This window comes from Hemitrygon akajei, chromosome 8 (assembly GCF_048418815.1).
Source record: "Hemitrygon akajei chromosome 8, sHemAka1.3, whole genome shotgun sequence".
Classification (NCBI taxonomy): Eukaryota; Metazoa; Chordata; class Chondrichthyes; order Myliobatiformes; family Dasyatidae; genus Hemitrygon; species Hemitrygon akajei.
Window position 1 is genome coordinate 126,792,678 of NC_133131.1, and position 17,919 is coordinate 126,810,596.

At 38.2% G+C, this 17,919-nt stretch overlaps 1 protein-coding gene across 1 annotated transcript in view; it reads right to left on the reverse strand.

Moving 5' to 3' along the window:
• Positions 1–17,919, reverse strand: part of cubn (cubilin (intrinsic factor-cobalamin receptor)) — a 355,208-nt gene that overhangs the window by 61,824 nt on the left and 275,465 nt on the right. Inside the window, exon 58 of the mRNA XM_073055305.1 lies at positions 15,754–15,971. Coding sequence (XP_072911406.1) covers positions 15,754–15,971 — 218 coding nt within the window. The remainder of the gene's footprint in view (positions 1–15,753; positions 15,972–17,919) is intronic.

Consider the following 17,919-nt stretch of genomic DNA (forward strand, 5'->3'; position numbering starts at 1 on the left):
GTGAGTTCGTTGAATGTCTATGAGATGGCTTTTTAGAGCAGTTTGTCATTGAGCCTACTAGGGGATCAGCTATACTGGATTGGGTGTTATGTAATGAACCAGAGGCGATTACGGAGCTTAAGTTAAAAGAACCATTAGGAGGCAGCAATCACAACATGATTGACTTCAACTTGAAATTTGATAGGGAGAAGGCAAAGTCTGATGTCACAGTATTTCAGTGGAGTAAGGGAAATTACAGTGGTATGAGAGAGGAGCTGGCCAAAGTAAATTGGAAGGAAATGCTTGCAGGGATGACAGCAGAGCAGAAATGGCATGAGTTTCTGAGAAAAATGAGAAGGGTGCGCAATAGATGTATTCGAAACAAAGGAATACTCGAATGCAAAATACTACAACCGTTACTGACAAGGGAAGTCAAATCTAATGTAAAAGCAAAAGAGACGGCATACAACAAAGCAAAACTTAGTGGGAAGATAGAAGGCTGGGAAACTTATTTTTTTAAAAACCACAGAGCAACAAAAAAAATCATTAGGAGAGAAAGGATGAAAAATCCACCCCCTTCAAGTCAGAATTTAGTGGATGGACCTTTGGCAGCAATTGCAGCCTTCAGTCTGTGTGGATAGGTCTCTATCAACTTTGCACATCTGGACACTGCAATTTTTCCCCATTCTTCTTTGCAAAACTGCTCAAACTCTGTCAGATTGTATTGTTGCATTGGGGATCGTGAGTGAACAACCCTTTTCAAGTCCAGCCACAAATTTTCAATTGGATTGAGGTCTAGACTCTGACTTGGCAACTCAAGGACATTAACTTTGTTGTTTTTTAAACTATTCCTGTGTAGCTTTATGCTTGGGATAATTATCTGCTGGAAAACAAATCTTCTCCCAAGTTGCAGTTCTCTTGCAGATTGCATCAGGGTTTCCTCTAGGATTTCCCTGTATTTTGCTGCATTCATTTTACTCTCTACCTTCACAAGCCTTCCAGGGCCTGCTGCAATGAAGCATCCCCACAGCATGATGCAGCCACCACCGTGCTTCATGGTAGGGATAGTGTGTTTTTGATGATGTGTGATATTTGGCTATCACCAAACATAGTGTTTAGTCTGATAACCAAAAAGCTCAATTTTGGTTTCATCAGACCATAGAACCTTCTTCCAGCTGACTTCGGAGTCTCCCACATGCCTTCTAGCAAACTCTAGCAGTGAATTTTTTTCAACAGTGGCTTTCTCTTTGCCACTCTCCCATAAACCTGCAACTGGTAAAGCACCCAGGCAACAGTTGTTGTATGTGCAGTCTCTTTTACCTCAGCCACTGAAGCTTGTTACTGCTCCAGAATTGTCATAGGTCTCTTGCTGGCCTCCCTCACTAGTCCCCTTCCTGCACAGTCACTCAGTTTTTGAGGATGGCCTGCTCTAGGCAGATTTACAGCTGTGCCATATTCTTTCCATTTCTTGATGATTGACTTAACTATACTCTAAGGAATATTCAGTGACAGAAACATTTTTTTATATCCATCTCCTAATTTGTGCTTTTCAATAACCTTTTTGCAGAGTTGCTTGGAGTGATCATTTGTCTTCATGGAGTAGATTTTGCCAGTACAGTATACTGTCTCACCAGCAGTTGGACCTTCCAGATACTGGTGTATTTTTACTACAATCAGTTAAACACATCAACTGTACATGGTGATCTCCATTTAGCTACTTATGTGACTTCTAAAACCAACTGGCTGCACCAGTAATGATTTGGTGTGTCATATTAAAGGGGGTGAATATTTCTGCAATCAATTATTTTGTGTTTTATATTTGTAATTACGTTAGGCCACTTTGTAGAGATCTGTTTTCACTGTGACACCAAGTAATCTTTCTGTTGATCGGTGTCAAAAAAGCAATATTAAATCCACTGCGATTCAGTGGTGTAAAACAACAAAACGTGAAAACTTCCAGGGCGGGGGGGTGGGGGGGGTGGAGAAGAGTGAATACTTTATACTTATTATAGGCACTATATGTCATTGGAAAAGATATCTTGTTCTTTTCCCAGTGATCTACCAATTCTAGCATCATGCACAATTCCATTTCATAAATGATGTGATTTCACTCAAGTCATGTGACTTGGTTTGTTGTACAGCTGTAGTGTGGATCAAAGTCAAATGCCTTCACATCTATGCCGTAGCTCCAGCATAACATTGATCTTGTGTTGGACATCTTTCAAAGCCAATTTCATTGCCAAAATGTTTCGCGCATACGTAAGGACACAGACACCAAGGCCAGAAATTTGTAATGCTGCCTCAATCAACATTGAATTGTTATACCCAGTGTTTGATTGATACTAGATTTCAGTTCCTGGAATAATTGCAAACAAAGCGTGATTCCTGTTAAATATAAATATTTATGTTTCTCAAAGTAAGAATCAGTTTTATTTTTGTGCTCTTATCAAATAATGTACTGCAGGTGTCTAATCACAGAAGTCTCTGCTGAAAATAAATAAGGCACCACAGAATATCACAGATAAAATTTCTCTCATAAGTGCCAGAGAGAGTTCTTTGTTCTGTGAACCCACAAATTGCACAAGCTAATCTAGTAACACAAAGTTAATAAACTCTTAGTAAAAATTGTGAATATATGTAATGTTTAACACCTTATATTCCATTTGGGTAGCATCCAACCTGATGGCATGAACATTGATTTCTCAAACTTCCAGTAATGCTGCCACCTCCCTCCTTCAATATTTCCCATCCCCATTTCCCTCTTGCACAATATCTCTTTGCCCACCCATTGCCTCTCTGTGTTGCTCCTCCCCTTTTTTCTTCTGTCTCTTTCACCAGTCAACTTCCCAGCTCTTTACTTCATCCTTCCCCCTCCAGGTTTCACCTGTCACCTTGTGTTTCTCTCTCCCTCCCCCCTCCCCCCCCCACCTTTTAAATCTACTCCCGAGCTTCTTTTCCCGTTTTGCCAAAGGGTTTTGGCTTGTAACATCTTTCTCATCGATGCTGACAGGCCTGCCGAGTTCCTTCAACACTTTGTGTGTTGCTGAGATTTCCAGCATCTGCAGATATTCCCTTGTTTGTATTTGGTCTTTGACATTCTTTTGGAATCGCCAGCTGTGTGGAGAGGGGGAGCCTGCTGCATGGGCAACACTTGCCCTCCATATCTTTCTGCCCTGGCTTGCATATCACATAGACAGCTGGGATGCAACATCCATGGTTGATCCCGGCCATGACATAATGTCATTGATGATAGGATAGAATCATAGTGACTTACTGCCTAGAAGGAAGTCATTTGGACCTGCTAGCCATTAGGTTGACTTTAGGTTATTTTACTTCCCATTTCTTCATCCATAGAGTGACACTAATGATATATTTTCAAGACAAGTGATATGTAACTTAGAGGGTGAACCTAGAAATACTGATGTTACCATTTACCTGCTACCCTTGTCTTGATGGCTGAGACCATGGATTTGGTAATTGCTGTCAGAGCAGCTGCAGTGTCCTTTGTGGATATGTACTGCAGCAGTACACTTGTGATAGACAAAATTAATACTTAGGGTGCAATGTGCTGCTTAGTACTGAACAATAAAAGCTTCTCAAGTGTTGTTAAAGCTCCACTCAGTCCAGGAAAATTAAGAATATTGTTCCACATTCCTTATAGAGTCTTTAAGAGATACAACATGAAAACAGGACTGTCGAGCCATGCCATCAACCTCCATTTTCAATAATCACAAATTAATCAAACTTTCAAAATTCTCCCCACAATTCTCATCAGCACTTCCAGATTCTACTGCTCACTGAGATATGAAGTGCAAATTACAATGGCCAATCGATCTACCAACCCAAACATCATTTTGTGATGTGAGAAGCTAGAGTACTGAGAGGATACCCAAGTGGTAACATGAAGAACACATGGCATTTTTATCTATTTTTATAACTTACCGTACTTTTTATGTATTGCACTGTACAGCTGCCACAAAACTACAAATTTTATGTAAGTGATAATAAACCCAAATCTGATTCTGAAACATGATCTGTCTTTGCATGACATTTGACGCTTGACACTGACCACAGAATTTTTTTCTCTTTAATGCCTACTGACTTCATTTTTGCTCAGATACTTTGTTTCCACACTCAGTCAAATATTAACTTGGAAGTGAAGAGTAGTCATTCTCAACAAGCCTCTGGAATTCAGTTCTTTGGTCCATGTTTGTATCTAAACTGTGGCAAGGGCAGGAGTTGTCCCAGCAAAACCCAAACTGGGCCTAGCTGAGTAGGATATTGGTAAGTGGATCATGATGGTGCAGTCAATGACAGCTTCTGTCACTATGTTGGTGATTGAGGGCAGACTGTGGGTGGTGATTAGTCAGATTGGGTTCTGCTTCTTTTGTGAACAGGGTATACCTGTGTAATTTGCAACATTGGAGAGTAAATGCAGTGATGTAATTTTGCTGATTTAACTGATGGGTGAAGTGTCAGAATAATTTTCACATCAATTCTGTATTGAATATTATTGATGTTGTGCTGATTATTGTGTCTACTGCCCCATAATTCCTTCCTGCTCAATTTTTGTTTTTGCTTGTGCTCAAAGTGAAATTATTCTTTCTGAACAGTCGGCTGTGAGATGGTTGGCACAGACAAGGAGACCTGTAGGGCCAAATTTTGTTTTAAATAATGATGACACTATTACACATGGACTTAATTGTTCTGAAGAAACAAAAATGTATATTGGAAAGAATTCCTGCCTCTGATGTCAGAAGCATTCCTTGCGTGAAGATGTAATGAGCTTTTCTGATTAAAATAATCTATTACTGTTCAATAAGTGGGCAGATTAATGAAAAGGAAAATGGCCACTACTGCCCATGAAATAGTACCTCAATGATTTCCTTGAGCAACTCAGCAGGTCAGGCAACATTGATGGAGGGGAAATGGACAGTCAGTAATCTGTAGTAATGAGTTCAAGGGGTGCAGCATAGTAGCCAGGTTTGGCAGAAATTTGTTATTGTAAAGGACAGAAACTCTGACAAGTCCTTTGGTCTTGGGGCATCTGCTTGAATTTTCCCAGTGCACTTGTGTAATCCTTGTGCATTGGTGGTGTGACCACAGTAAGTGATGCTAGGTTTAAAAGAATTCACACTTGTTACACTGTGCTTTGAGCCGATAATCTTCTAATCCTTTTACCACTGTCTTGAGATTTTCAAAATGTTCCTCGTCATCCATACTGGTAATAGTGATGTCATCCACAGTGCCTTGCAGCACTTGGTCTATAGCCTTCTACCAAGAGTGTAGGTGCAGATGCTACCTCAAAAATAAGCCTATGATAGTGGTAAAGCCCTTTATGTGTGTTTATGGTGAGAAACACTTTGTACGCTTCTTCCATCTCCATCTGTAGGTAGTCCACTTTGCTGATGTATTTCTCTCCAGAAAGGTTTGCAAAGATATCCTCTATCCTGGGCAGAGGGAATTGATCTACTTTTGACCTCAATATCACCATAAACCCATTCTTGGTTCCTGGGATGACTGGTAGATCAAAAGATCAATTTTTCTCGAATTTCTGTTGAAGATCAACAAACTCTTGATGCTCCTATTATTGAAAGCGAAATTCAGAAAGCTATTTTTTCAATGCAATCTGGTAAAGCTCCTGGACTGGATGGTTATTCTGTAGGATTTTATTTTAAAAAATTGAATAAATTGCTCTTTCCATATATGTTGGAAACGCTTAAAGATTCTTTTTTGATAGTTACCTCCCACGTTTTATGAAGCTTCTATTTTTTTAATTCTTAAGAAAGATAAAGACTCTACTGACTGTGCTTCATATAGACCTATTTCTTTATTAAATGTGTATGCTAAAATTCTCTCAACAATAATAGCTAAATGGCTGGAGAATGTTCTAACTAAAATTCTCTCAAGGCCAAACAGGTTTTGTAAAGGGCCATTAATCTTTCTCTAATGTTCAGAGACTATTAAATGTTATATATTCATCCTTTTCTAAGACTCCCCAATGTGTTCTCTCTCTTGATGCTGAAAAGGCATTTGACAGAGTTGAATGGAAATATTTATTTAGTCTTTTAGAGAAATTCGGTTTTGGTATTAATTTTAATAAGTGGATTAGAATGATATATAAAAGCCCTATTGCTACTGCTATGACTAACAATTGCAGATTTTTTTTTTACTTTCACGGGGTACAAGACAAGGATGTCCAATAAGTCCTTTGTTATTTAATTTGGTGCTGGAACCCTTAGCTATTGAACTTCGTGAAGCTAAAGATATTCATGGAATTTTCATAAATGGGACTGTTCATAAGATCTCTCTTTATGCTGACGATCTCTTAGTTTATATTTCGAATCCTGAAGAATCCATTCCTAGTTTATTGAAACTATTAAACAATTTTGGAAAGTTTTCGGGATATAAACTAAACCTTCATGAAAGTGAATTATTTCCCCTAAATGATTCTGCTTCTATATATGATGACATTCCTTGTAAAGTTACGGACTCATTTTAAATATTTAGGTATTATTATTACTAAAAATTATAAGGAGCTTTATGAAGCTAATTTGGTTCTTTCAGTGGATTTTATGAAGCAATTATTTTGTAGATGGAATCCACTTACACTTTCATTAGTCAGTCGAATTCATGCTGTTAAAATGATAATTTTACCAAAATTTTTATATGTATTTCAAAATATCCCTATTTTTTAACTAAGAAGTTTTTCAATCAGGTTGACTATTATTTTATCTTTTGTTTGGAATAATAAAAGACCAAGAATTGGTAAATATTATTTACAAAAATTAAAAAAGATGGAGGTCTTGCTTTGCCTAATTTAAGAATGTATTATTGGGTTGCCAATATACGGTATGTGTTTTTGGTTATATTGGGCTGATAGAGATGAAGAACTGCCCTGGGCTGATTTGCAAATGAATGCTTTGAAACAGTTTCACTTAACCTCATTATTAGGAGCTTCTTTACCTGTACAACTGGCCAAAATTACTCATTTAAATTCATATCCTGTGATTAAACAGTCATTATGAATTTGGTTCCAGTTTCGTAACTTTTTAAATTTTAAAATACTTAAACTTTTTAGTTTAATTTATTGAAATTATTTATTTAAACCTTCATTAAGTGATCCTACTTTTCTTTTTTGGAGGAAGAAAGGGGTTTATTCCTTCATGGATCTGTTCCAGGATGGCCGATTGATGTCTTTTGAGAAATTAGTAACTACATACACTCTCTCATATTCACATTTCCTGCAGTATCTTCAGGTCAGACACTTCTTACAAAAAAAACTTAAGTAATTTTCCATATATACAAGATTCTGACCTGTTAGATATTATTTTAAAAATGAATCCTTTAGTAAAGGGTTTTATTGGGAAAATTTATAATTTATTATTACAACAGCACAATTATCCTTCACATAAGATTAAGCAAGATTGGGAGAGAGAGCTTAACTTGACCCTGATAACAGAAGATTGGTTGCGGATTTTGAAGTTGGTTAACTCTTCTTCGATCTGTGCCAATCACTCTTCAATTCAATTTAAAATTGTACATTGTTACTATTTAACAAAGGAGAGACTGTCTAAAATGTTTTCTAATGTTGATAGTTAGTGTGACAGATGTAAAACCAAGACAGCTACATTGACACATGTTTTGGTCGTGTTCCGTACTTAAACATTTTTGGAAGTCTATTTTCTCTACAATTTCTAAAGTTTTAAATATTAATTTACAGCCTAACAAATTGACAGTTTTATTTGGTATGGTCCCTCAATATATTCATGGTATTTCTCCATCAGACCAACATGTAATTGCATTTGTTACATTATTGGCCAGAAGGGCTATTTTGTTGAAATGGAAAGATACTTATGCTCCTACTTTGATACAATGGTTCTCTCAGGTGATGTTATGCCTTAGTTTGGAGAAAATCAGAAGTCAAACTTTTGATCCTCTATGTGATTTTGAGAAAAGATGGGGTTCATTCGCCTGCTACTATCATGTGATTTGAGTTAATTAATATGGATTTGAGTTGGCGGATTGGTTTTTTTTTCTATGGAAGTTTGTATGATGTATAGCTCCGGGGATGTGCTCCCAATGGGTTTTCTTTGTTTTTTTCTCAGTCGGGGCTTTTTAAGTTAGTAGGGGCTTTTTTTCCCCCCTTTTCCTTTCAAAAAATACTCAACACTTTATTTTTTCATATTATTATTGATATATTGCTTAGCTTTGTTAGTCAGTTATTTGCTAATTTAATTCTTTATTGTATATAATGACATATTTACTCAATGTATCTTTTCTGTTAATCTTCAATAATAATTAATAAAAAGATTTTAAAATATCACCATAGACCCATTCTTGGTTACTTAGGATGACTGGGGTAGCCCATGGGCTCCATTTAACCTTGGAAAGAACTCCTTCTGCTTCCCTGCAATCTAGTTCAAGGATGGTATAAGGAATCGGAAGGGCTTTCTAAAACTTGGGTGTGGCATTTTCATTTAACACAATTTTACCCTCTATATTTGAGTTTTCCAGTGCTTTCTCTGGACACTGCTGTGGCATCATCCAGTATATTTTTTAATTCACTTCCAGTTGACTCTTTTGCAGGTGATGTGGCATGCAAATGGTGAATGGATCTCCGATCAAGTTGTAGTTGTCTCAGCCCTCACGCACCCAGAATGCTGGTCCTCCTGTCCTTACCACATACAAGCCCAATGTGGCTTGTTGGTTGTTGTATTTCGCTGTTACAACTGTTATTCCCACAGCAGTTATCTTTTCTTTAGTATAAGTTCTTAGTTGGATATCCACAGGCTTCAGTTCAGAATCTCTGAAATGCCATCAAACTCATTTTGTGGAATGACTGAAATGGCTGAGCCAGTGTCCTATTCTATTTCAATTAATTTGCCATTCACTCCTGGTGTAAGCCATATTGCTTGTCTATTGTTAGTTTTCACATTATACATCTCAAAGCTACTCAGGGCTGTTTCACACTCATCATTATCAGATTTTTGATTAGCAGCATGCAGATTAGTGCTCACTTTGAAACTGCAACTTGACCCTTTACTTTTATATCTTCCCTGCGCCGTCCATTTATTTTTGTCTGTCCTACATGCTACCCATATGTGTCCTATTTTGTTGCATTTTCTGCAAGTTTCACATTCAAACCTGCAATGGTCGGGGGTATTTAATCCAGCACAACGGTAACAGTTTGTTCAGCCAGGCCTGTTTTGGTTCAGATGTTGCACTTTTGTTCACGTTCACTTTCATTCCAGACTGCAACTCAATTGAGTCTCTGTCTGCTGTTTCCATTGATACAGCTATTTCAACTGTTCTTTTAAATGTGAGTCATGCTTCAGTTACAATATATTTTTGAATTCTTTCTTGCAAAATTCCACAAACTAAACTATCTCTCAGTGCATTATTAAGCCCATCACTGAAATGACAATACTCGGACAAGTACTTCAATTCACCCACATACACTGAAATGGACTCCCCTTCCTTTTGATTCCGCTTATGAAACTTAAAGCATTCTGCAATCAACAATCATTTTGGTTCTGAATGTTCCTCCATTACTTTCATGATATCAGCAAAGCTATTTTGACTGGTTTGGTTGGATCAGTCAAACTTCTACGCAAACTGTATGCCTTGAAATCCAATGCACTCAGTAAAACTGGTTCTTGTTTCTCATTGGCTATTCCATTTGCTTTAAAGTTCTGTTCAATCGACTCAGTATGCAATATCCAGTTATCTCTTGTCCATTAGAATCTGTCTATTGTACTGATATAGCCATCTCTATTTTTTTTATTTATGATTATAATCAGCTGGTATTCACTGTCTATGAACCCATTAATTTGTCTGTTTTCTGCCTTGTTTTTCAGCTCGACCATGTTTTCTTTTCAAAAGAAACACATGCTGCGCTGTTTCTTTTTCCTCGACTGTTTGTTGCTGTGCTTCCACAGGTAAGTAGTCGTCTCAGGTTCATTTAAAACCTCCTCATCTCCACTGTTATGCTTTGTAATTGCAATAGAAAGACGGGAGCCCAGGAGAAATTGGCCTTTCTCCAATTCAGAATCTAGTCCACGGACCCGACTTTTTGCATATTCACTTTGAAGCTAATGACATTGTGGTCACCAGATGTAAAGTGATCCCCTACACAAACCTCTGTCACCAGCCCTCTGTCATTACCTAATAGAAGATCCAGTGACACACACTCTCTCATTGGGACTTCTACGTACTGATGAAGGAAACTTTCCTGAACACATTTGACAATATCTGTTCTATTTATAAGATCATAAAACCATAAGATTTAGGAGCAGAATTAGGCCATTTGGCCCACCATGTCTGCTGTGCCATTTCATCATGCCTGATCCAATTTTCCTCTCAGCCCCAACCTCCTACCTTCTCCCTGTATCTCTTCATGCACAGACCAATCAAGAATCTATTAACCTCTACTTTAAAAAATTATAAAGACTTGGTCTCCACAGCTGCCTATGGCAATGAATTCCACAGATTCACCACACTCTGGCTAAAGAAATTCCTCTTCACCTCCGCTCTAAAAAGACATCCTTCCATTCTGAGGTTACGTCCTCTGGTCTTACACTCTCCTACCATAGAAAATGTCTCCACATCCACTCTATCAAGGCCTTTCACCATTTGGTATGTTTCAATGAGGCACCCCAAATTCTTCTAAATTCCAGCGAATACAAGCCCAGAGCCATCAAATGTTCTTCATATGACAAGCCATTCCATCCTGAAATCATTTTTCTGAACCTCTTTTGAATCCTCTCCAGTTTGAGCACATTATTTCTAAGGTTATGGGCCCAAAACTGCTCACAATACTCTAAGTGAGGCCTCATTAGTGCTTAATGAAGTCTCAACATTACATCCTTACTTTTATATTCTATTCTTCTTAAAATGAATGCTAACATTGCATTTGCCTTCCTCGCCACAGACTCAACCTGCAAATTAACATCAGGGAATCCTACTCAAGGACTTTGCACCTCAGTATTTTGTACTTTCTCTCCATTTAGAAATTAGTCAACCCTTTCATTTCTTCTAACAACATGCATGGCCATGCATTAACTGACACTGTATTCCATCTGCCATTTCTTTGCATTCTCCTAATCCAAGTCCTTGTGTAGCTTTTCTACTTCCTCAAAACTGCCTGCCCTTTCACCTGTCTTCATATCATCTACAAACTTTGCGACAAAGCCATAAATTCCATCATCCAAATCATTGACATATAACATTAAAAGTATTGGTCCCAACACAGACCCCTGTGGAACACCACTATTCATCACAGCCAACCAGTAAAGGCTCCCTTTATTCCCACTCTGCTTTCTAAAGCTTTACTCATGCTAGAATCTTTCCTGTAATACCATGGACTTGTAGCTTGTTAAGCAGCCTCATGTGTGGCACTTTGTCAAAGGCCACCTGAAAAGCCAAATGCACATCTTGTTATTTCAACAATATTTGTCCAGTGATTCTTGAAAGATCATTACTAATGCCTCCACAATCTCTTCAGCCACCTCCTTCAGAACTCTGGCATGTATACCATCTGGTCCAGGTGACTTATTTACCATCAGACTTTTCAGTTGCTCAAGAACATTTTCTCTAATAATGCTAACTTCACACGCTTCATGACCACTGACAACGGGAACTTGCACTATACTGCTTGTGTCTTCCATAGTGAAGACTAATGCAAAATATACATTCAGTTCATCCGTCTTTCCCTTGTCCTCCATTACTACCGCTCCAGCATTGTTTTCCAGCGGTCCTTATCCACTCCTGCCTCTCTTTTACACTTTATGTATCTGAAGAAACTTCTAGTATCCTCTTTAATACTGTTTGCTAGCTTACTCTTGTATTCTAATTTTACCCTATTAATGAATATTTTAGTTGCCTTCTGTTGGTTTTTAAAAAGCTTTCCAATCCTCTAACTTCCCAATACTTTTTGCACTATTATATGCCCTCTCTTTGGCTTTTATGTTGGCTTTGACTTATCTTGTTAGCCATGGTTGTGTCTTCTTGCCTTTAGAATACGTATTCCTCTTTGGCATGTATATATCCTGTGCCTTCTGAATTGCTGAAATTCCAGCCATTGCTGCTCTGCCATCATCCCTGTGAATGTCCTTTTCCAATCAATTTTGGCCAACTCCTCTCTCATGCCTCTGTAATCTCCTTTACTCCAGAGTAATATTGATACATCTGAATTTAGCTTCTCCTTCTTAAATTTCAGGTTGAATTCAATCATATTATGATCACTTGCCCCTAAGGATTCTATTACCTTAAGGTGTCTAATCAATTCCTGTTCATTGCACAATACCTAAGCCAGATCCCCAAGTAAGCTCAACCACGAGCTGCTCTAAAAGGCCATCTTATATGCACTCTATAAACTCCCCCCTCCTGGAATCCAGTACCAACCTGATTCTTCCAATCTACCTGCATATTGAAATCCCCCATGACTATTATAACCTCCCCTTTTGACATGAATTTCCTGTCTCCCATCGTAATTTGTACCACATCCTTCCTACTGTTTGGTGTCGGTATACAACTCCCATCAAGATCTTTTTACCATTGCAGTTCCTTAGCTCTATCCACAATTACTCATCACTTTCTGACCCTATGTCACCTCTTTCTAATGATTTGATTTCATTTTTTTTTTACCAACAGACCAACACAGCCCTCTCTGCCTTCCTGTCTATCCTTTTGATGCAATGTGTATCTTTGGACATTAAGCTCCCAGCTAAAATCTTCTTTGAGCCATGATTCAGTGATACCTACAACATTATACATGCCAATCTGCAACTATGCTACAAGGTCATCAAACGTAATACTTCAGTCCTGTATTCACCCTTTTCGATTTTGCCAGGGTGCCTATGACTTTTGCACAGTGCTGTAGTGATTTTATGTATTTCACTGTAGTACTGCCTTAAAAATAAACAAATTTCATGACATGAGTGATATTAAACCTGATTCTAATATGGGTTCTATTGTGGACTTACAATGGGAAGGGGACAGGGAAAGGGATATCATGTTTGGAAAATGGGGAAGGAAGAGGGGATAGAGCGGTAAACACCAGGGAGACATTCTGTAATGATCCATAAACCAGTTGTTTGATATCTAATAACCTTGCATGGTGTCTCAGGGCTGAGCGTGTTTGCACTCCCGCCACTGCTTACCCCTGGCACTCCTTCTCTGCCACACTCCTCCCACAGTACTCCATCCTCACCATCTGCCATATCTTTTCCTCCTGCCAGATTTACAAACTCGCTCTCTGCTTCACGTTGACAAATACAATACTGTATAAAAGTCGTAGGCACCTTAGCTATAGATACAGTATGTGCCAAAGACTTTCGCACGGTACTGTAACTGACAATAAATTATTTAAACAAATAAACAATGCTTCATGAAACAATATACTTGCAATATTACTCAAAAACACAACACTGACTTTACCTTCCTGAAGATCACAATCAATTCCTTGGTATGCTGACATTGAGTGTGGGTTTATTGTTAAATCATTCAACCAGATTATCTGTCTCACTCTCGTATGCTTTCTCTTTGCCATATGAGATTTCACTAACAACAGTGTTGTTATTTTATAAGTTTATAGATGGTGCTTGTACTGTGCCTGGCCACAGTGTAATGAATGTTGGGAGAACAGAGCAGCGGGCTAAGCACATATCCTTTTGGTGCACTTGTGTTGATTGTCAACGAGGAGGAGATTTTATTAGCAATCCATACTGACTGTGGTCTCCCAATAATGAAGTTGAGGATCCAGTTGCATATGGAGGTACAGAGGCCCAGGTTTAGAAGCCTGATAATTAATATTGAAGGATGGAGTGTCCCAAAGATATTAGTGGGAATGTTTTAATAAGCTTCACACAGCATGTGACTTTACAATCTCCGAGCTTTTTAAAGAACATATTATTATTGTATTTAGCTAGTTAAGATATTCTCTGTAAGATCTGAAATGTTGGAAGGACTTCCAATCTATTTATTTAGTGTATTTAGTACATTAAGGTAAAGCCAGGATTATATTGTGCACAGAGCTTTGATGCCAAAGAAATCACTTTGCCAGATTCTGTACTTTTCAAATCACAAGGAAATTTTGTACCCTATAAAGTTTCTGTAAACTTTACTGACCATTTAAACCTCAAAGCACAAACAAACTTATCACAATTTCATGCTTTGCTTTCAAGTAACAAGAACTGTGAGTTTTAACTGTCTGTTTTCTTTAGAAATGGCAAATCAATCACGTGCTAAAAAGTGTTGAGATCTGATCTTGTGCAGCTGCTATTATTCGTAGTGGCTCTGGGGAAATCTTGTGAGGAATTAGACTAACAGTATTGTTATTTTGACTGAAAAATCCATTTTGTTTGGTACAAATTCAACCAACTACCAAAAAGCTACCTCAAGCTGAAAAGATACATGAGTTTAAAAGCGCAGATTAATTCCAAGGAATATTCAGACCCACTTGGAGTACTGTGCTCAGTTCATCAGTATTTTCTTTATTTTTTTTTCAGTCAAATTCTTATTTCCAGAAACTGGGTACAATAATGGACCTATTGATATACTAATCAGAGAAAGTAGCTTCCTGGGATTAAGCACACTGTGTATGGATGTTCCCTTTCCAACATAATATAGAAGCAGCAGCTGTTATAACTTATGTGACCTCAATAATCTGCCAGCAATTTTACATAGAAATTCATCTCCATGATAGGCATTAAACTTTAATATTAATCTGCAGCTCTACAACAGAGCCAGTCATATTCCCAAAACATTTCAGATTTCCAATGTTGCATCTCATCTTCTACAAACTTCATGCACCTAGTTCAAAACTGATATACCTTATTATTTAATAAGGTATTTCCGGTCAAGATGGCACTAGCAAACAATGATTCCTTGGATGACCTCTTCCAGATAGTCAATTATTTCACTTTCTCTACATTTCCTACTTATTATTTTTATCAATTCTGTTTTTGAAACTTGGAGCCTGTGACTCAGTCTGTAGTTTGATTGAGTGAGCTAGCACCCTACTGTCTACGACAAAACTCCAGGAGAGAATTGCAAGTGTCAGCTATCACAAGGAGGAGCTCAGAGACGAGACAAGGTGCCATGAAGAGCTACATTTCTCACTGATTATAGTATGGAGGAAGATTTGAAATATCGAGCAAATGCAGAGTCATGTGAGTGGTTCTTAGAGAGGCTGCTAAGTTTGTGTTGCTACCCTCAGAGAGACACTAATTCAAGTCCCTGTCCTTGGAGGGGACACTGATTTGAGTCGCTGCACTTGGAGGGGCTGCTGGGTCCCAAAGCTCTTGGAGATGTTAGCGTAATTCTGAGAATTATGGATTGGACTGTAGCTCAAACTAATTGTAGTTCATATTGGCCTCTTCTATGTTTTTTTGTGTGTTCTTGCCCTTTCTTTCTTGTTGCTGATTGGTGGGCTGGAGGTTTGAGATCTGATGTTCCTTTTGTTGTTTCTCCACATGAGTGATCCATGTTAGTTTTTCTGTGAGGAAGGGTTTGGGGGTGGGGGGGGGGTTGTTGGGGTGAGCAAGTTTTTCTTTCTCATGTGGGGAGGTTGATGTCTTTCGTTCAATTACTTCCATGGTTTCTGCATTTTATTGCTATCTGGAGAAGATAAATCTCAGAGTTGTATTCTGCATACATGCTACGATAATAAAGTGAACCTATGAATCTCTGATAACATTCTGAAGGTCAGAAATCAAGAAAAAAGGAAATAAATTATTATTTAGCCTATTCTTATATTTATTTGCCACTTACCTAATGTCTCAGTATATGAAGCTCTCCATCCTCCATAAGTATGAATGCCATTTGTTTTGAACACAAGGAATATGGAGTTGTTGGTGCTCCTTAGAATAGGAGGATTTTCTGAGTCACAGAATTGGCCTAAAAGTGGTGCAAAAGTGCTTGGACCATTGTAGACTGCCACGTAGTTAGAAGTACATGTTGATGAAGTATCAAGGTTAAATTCATCGAATCTATGAAGAAAGCAATTTGATTAATGATAAATTATTAGTGATTTTATAATGCAACAACAGATTCTCTTCTCTATTTTATGGTTTCTATTTGGTAGGTACTTTGGCTAAAAAGCTAAAATACTTTCATTATGTTAATCTGCCATGGTAGCATAACATTTAGCGTGACTATTACAATTCAGGGTGTTGCAGTTCAGAGTTCAATTCCAATGACATCAGTAAGGAATCTGTATGTCCTCCCCATGGAATGCGTGGGTTTTTGCTAGGTGCTCTAGTTTCCTTCTACGGTCCAAAAAGAGTATCGGTTAGTAGATTAATTGGTTATTGTAAACTGTTTCTTGATTAGGCAAGGGTTAAATCAGGCAGTACAGCACAGCTTGAAGAGGCCTAAAGAGCCAATTCTGCACTGGATTTCAATTAATAATCAAAATACCCCAGAAATTAACTGATTGCATACTGACATAATCAAAGTTCAAAGTAAATTTATTACCAAAGTACATATATATAACCATATACAACCCTGAGATTTATTTTCTTGCAGACATACTCCATAAATCCAAAACAGAATAGAATCAGAATGACCATAATAGAATCAATGGAAGTCCACACCAACTAGGGCATTCAACCAATGCTCAAAGGACAACAAACTGCAAGTATAAATAGAAATAAAAATAAATAAGCAATAAATATCGTGAACATGAGATGAAGAGTCCTTAAAAGTGAGTCCACAGTTTGTGGGAACATTTCACTGATGGGGCAAGTGAAGTAACTGTTCCTGAACCTGTTGGTGTGAGTCCCGAGGCTCCAGTACCTTCTTCCTGATGGCAGCAGTGAGAAGAGAGAATGACCTAGGTGATGGGGTTGCTGATGATGGATGCTGCTTTCCTGTGACAATGCTCCATGTAGATGTGCTCAGTGATGGAGAGGGCTTTATCCACTACTTTTTGGAGGATTTTCCATTCAAGGGCATTTGGTGTTTCCATTATCAGGCTGTGAGGCAGGCAGTCAATATACTGTCCACCACACATCTCTAGAAGTTTGTCAAAGTTTTAGATGCCATACTGAATCTTTGCAAATTCCTGTGGAAGTATAGGCATGTTTTCTTTGTAAATGTAGTTATGTGCTGGTCCCAAGACAGGTCCTCCAAAATGATAACATTGAAGAATTTAAAGTTCCTGACCATCTCCGCCTTTGATCCTCTGATGAAGATTGGTTCATAGACCTCTGGTTTCCTTATCCGGAAGTCAATAATCAGCTCCTTGGCTTTGCTGACATTGAGTAAGAGGCTGTTGTTGTGGCACCACTCAGCCAGATTTTCAATCTTCCTCCTATATGCTGATTCATCACCATCTTTGATTCAGCCTACAACAGTGGTGTCATCAGCACATTTGAATAAGGCATTGAATCTGTGCATAAGTGTAAAGTGAGTAGAGCAGGGGGTTAAGCACACAGCCTTGTGGTGTACCTGTGCTGATGGAGATTGTGGAGGAGATGTTGCCAATCCAAACTGATTGGGTCAGCAGGTGAGGAAAGGGAGTATCCAATTGCACAGGGAGGTACTGAGGCCACGATCTTGAAGCTTATTAGTTAGTTTTGAGGGGATGATGGTATTTAATGCCATTTTAAAATGGAATTAATGTAGTGTTACTGTAAATGGTATCTTGGTGGTTGGTGGACTTTGGAGAGAGGAGGTTGTTATATGACCTGTTTCCTTGCAGCATGATTTTTTGAGAAAGTTCATTTATACTTTTGCTAGAACAATGCAGAAGGAAATCTCAGGCAAAACTATTAGATAAATGTATTCTAGTGCCAGTGATATAAGTACTACAGCTAGCCTCTAATGTTAGTTCCAATAAAGGGCCTTTAACCATAAACTCCTAATTCTCTTTCTCTTACCATAGATGCTGCCTGAACTGCACATTGTTTCCAGCACTTCCTGCTTCTGAAATTA